Source organism: Mycetomoellerius zeteki, unplaced genomic scaffold, assembly GCF_001594055.1.
Source record: "Mycetomoellerius zeteki isolate Tzet28-1 unplaced genomic scaffold, Tzet1.0 scaffold7, whole genome shotgun sequence".
NCBI classification, from domain to species: domain Eukaryota; kingdom Metazoa; phylum Arthropoda; class Insecta; order Hymenoptera; family Formicidae; genus Mycetomoellerius; species Mycetomoellerius zeteki.
Window position 1 is genome coordinate 25,367 of NW_017257719.1, and position 1,476 is coordinate 26,842.

The 1,476-nt window shown below is 65.7% G+C and overlaps 1 protein-coding gene across 1 annotated transcript; it reads left to right on the plus strand.

Moving 5' to 3' along the window:
* The first annotated feature begins 494 nt into the window (after nt 1–494).
* Nucleotides 495–1,348, plus strand: LOC108729043 (collagen alpha-2(I) chain). The gene is made up of 2 exons (XM_018457959.1): nt 495–590; nt 668–1,348. The coding sequence occupies exons 1-2, from the start codon at nt 495–497 to the stop codon at nt 1,346–1,348; spliced, it is 777 nt and encodes a 258-aa protein (XP_018313461.1).
* Nucleotides 1,349–1,476: the final 128 nt, after the last annotated feature.

Here is a 1,476-nt window from a genome sequence, read left to right on the forward strand (position 1 = left end):
CCCGCCACTTTGGCTAGCGGCTCCGAGATAGAGAAGAGGGTGATGGAGGAACCCGTGGCGGGTCCCTCCTCCAGGGTATTCCCACAACGGGACGGATCTCGGGAGCGATCGGAGAAGAAAAAGAGGATTCGGGGGAGACCGAGAAAGGACGGCTCGGGCCCGTTTCGGTCTTCCTCGATCGACTCTGATGCATCCATCGGGACGCGAATGAAGGGAAGGGTAATGGAGGGCTTTCGGGCGGCCCGCCTCACCCAACCATGTCCGGCGACGAGGATGCGGGGATGGTGGACGCGCCTTTGCGCAGGGTCCACATCCCCTCCTCCTCCTCATTCTTCATCCCGGTCCAGAGGAGAGAGGTGGACCGGTGCATTGCGCTGCTCCACGAGAGCTCGACCACGGATGTCGCCAGCATGATTGACAACTGATTGGCTGAAGCGGAGTCGGCGCGTGTCCGGTCGGGAACGCTGCAGGGCGGCTTGAGTGGCAAGCTCAAGATGGCCCTGTATCTTTCCAGGGAAGCCGCGGTTCTGCTGGCCTGTAGGGCGATGGGGACGTCCGTGTCGATCGCGACCGACGTGGACCGAATCGCCGTACTAGGCAGAACGCGGTGCAGAGGCGAAGTGGATCGTCTCTAAGGGGAACTGGACAAAGCTTCTGATGCGTCCAGGTACCTGAGGAGGACGAGGGTGGTACCGGGTGCCTCCGCGTCGGCGAGGATTTCACTCCCTGCGGCGTGACGGGCCGGGTCGTTCCCGGGTTGTCTGGGGCTGCGGGGTCGACCTGGGACGTCTCTCGACATCCGGTCTCCCTTGTCGGCCAGTCCGGTGACCCGCACGTTCTCGGTTTCTTGGCCGAGATAAGTGCGACTCTCACCGGACTGGATTCCAGGCTCGCGAGACTGGAGGGGCAGCCTCAAGAGCCTGTTCGCGGGTTGTCAGGTGCTGGGCGTGGAGTTTCGGTCTCCAGCCGCGCCGGATCAGCGAGGGGCAGGGCCGTTTCTAAAGGCTCTTCCAGGGCGGCCTCTTTGTCCGCCGCCGCTCGCCGTGCGGCGCGTGAGGGGGCTGCGTTGGAGTCAGGCTCTGTCCCGGCTTCGCGTAGACCTTCCCGCGGGCCTGGGAGCGGTCGGGGGCGGGCCGAGGAGCTGAGGAAGAGGAAGAAGACCGGGAAGAAAAAGGGGAGAGGGGGTACTTCTGTCGCTGGGGGTGGGGGCCCGCGGGGTGGCGCGGGGCCGCCTGGCGCCGGTGGTTCATCCTCTGGACCTGGCGGGGAAGACCCTTCTGCCCCTGAGGCGATTTCGGGTCCCTCGCGCGGGGAGGATACCGCCCCGTGGACCGAAGTCCTAGAGTAGGAGGGCGAGGAGGGCTGCCACTGCTAAGCAGCCCTCTTCGTACAAGGGGACTAGGCTTGGCGCGGGCTATGACGGGAGCGCCGCCCCGGTTGGGAACGCGTCCCGCCGTAATGTCGAGATGGCCCGCG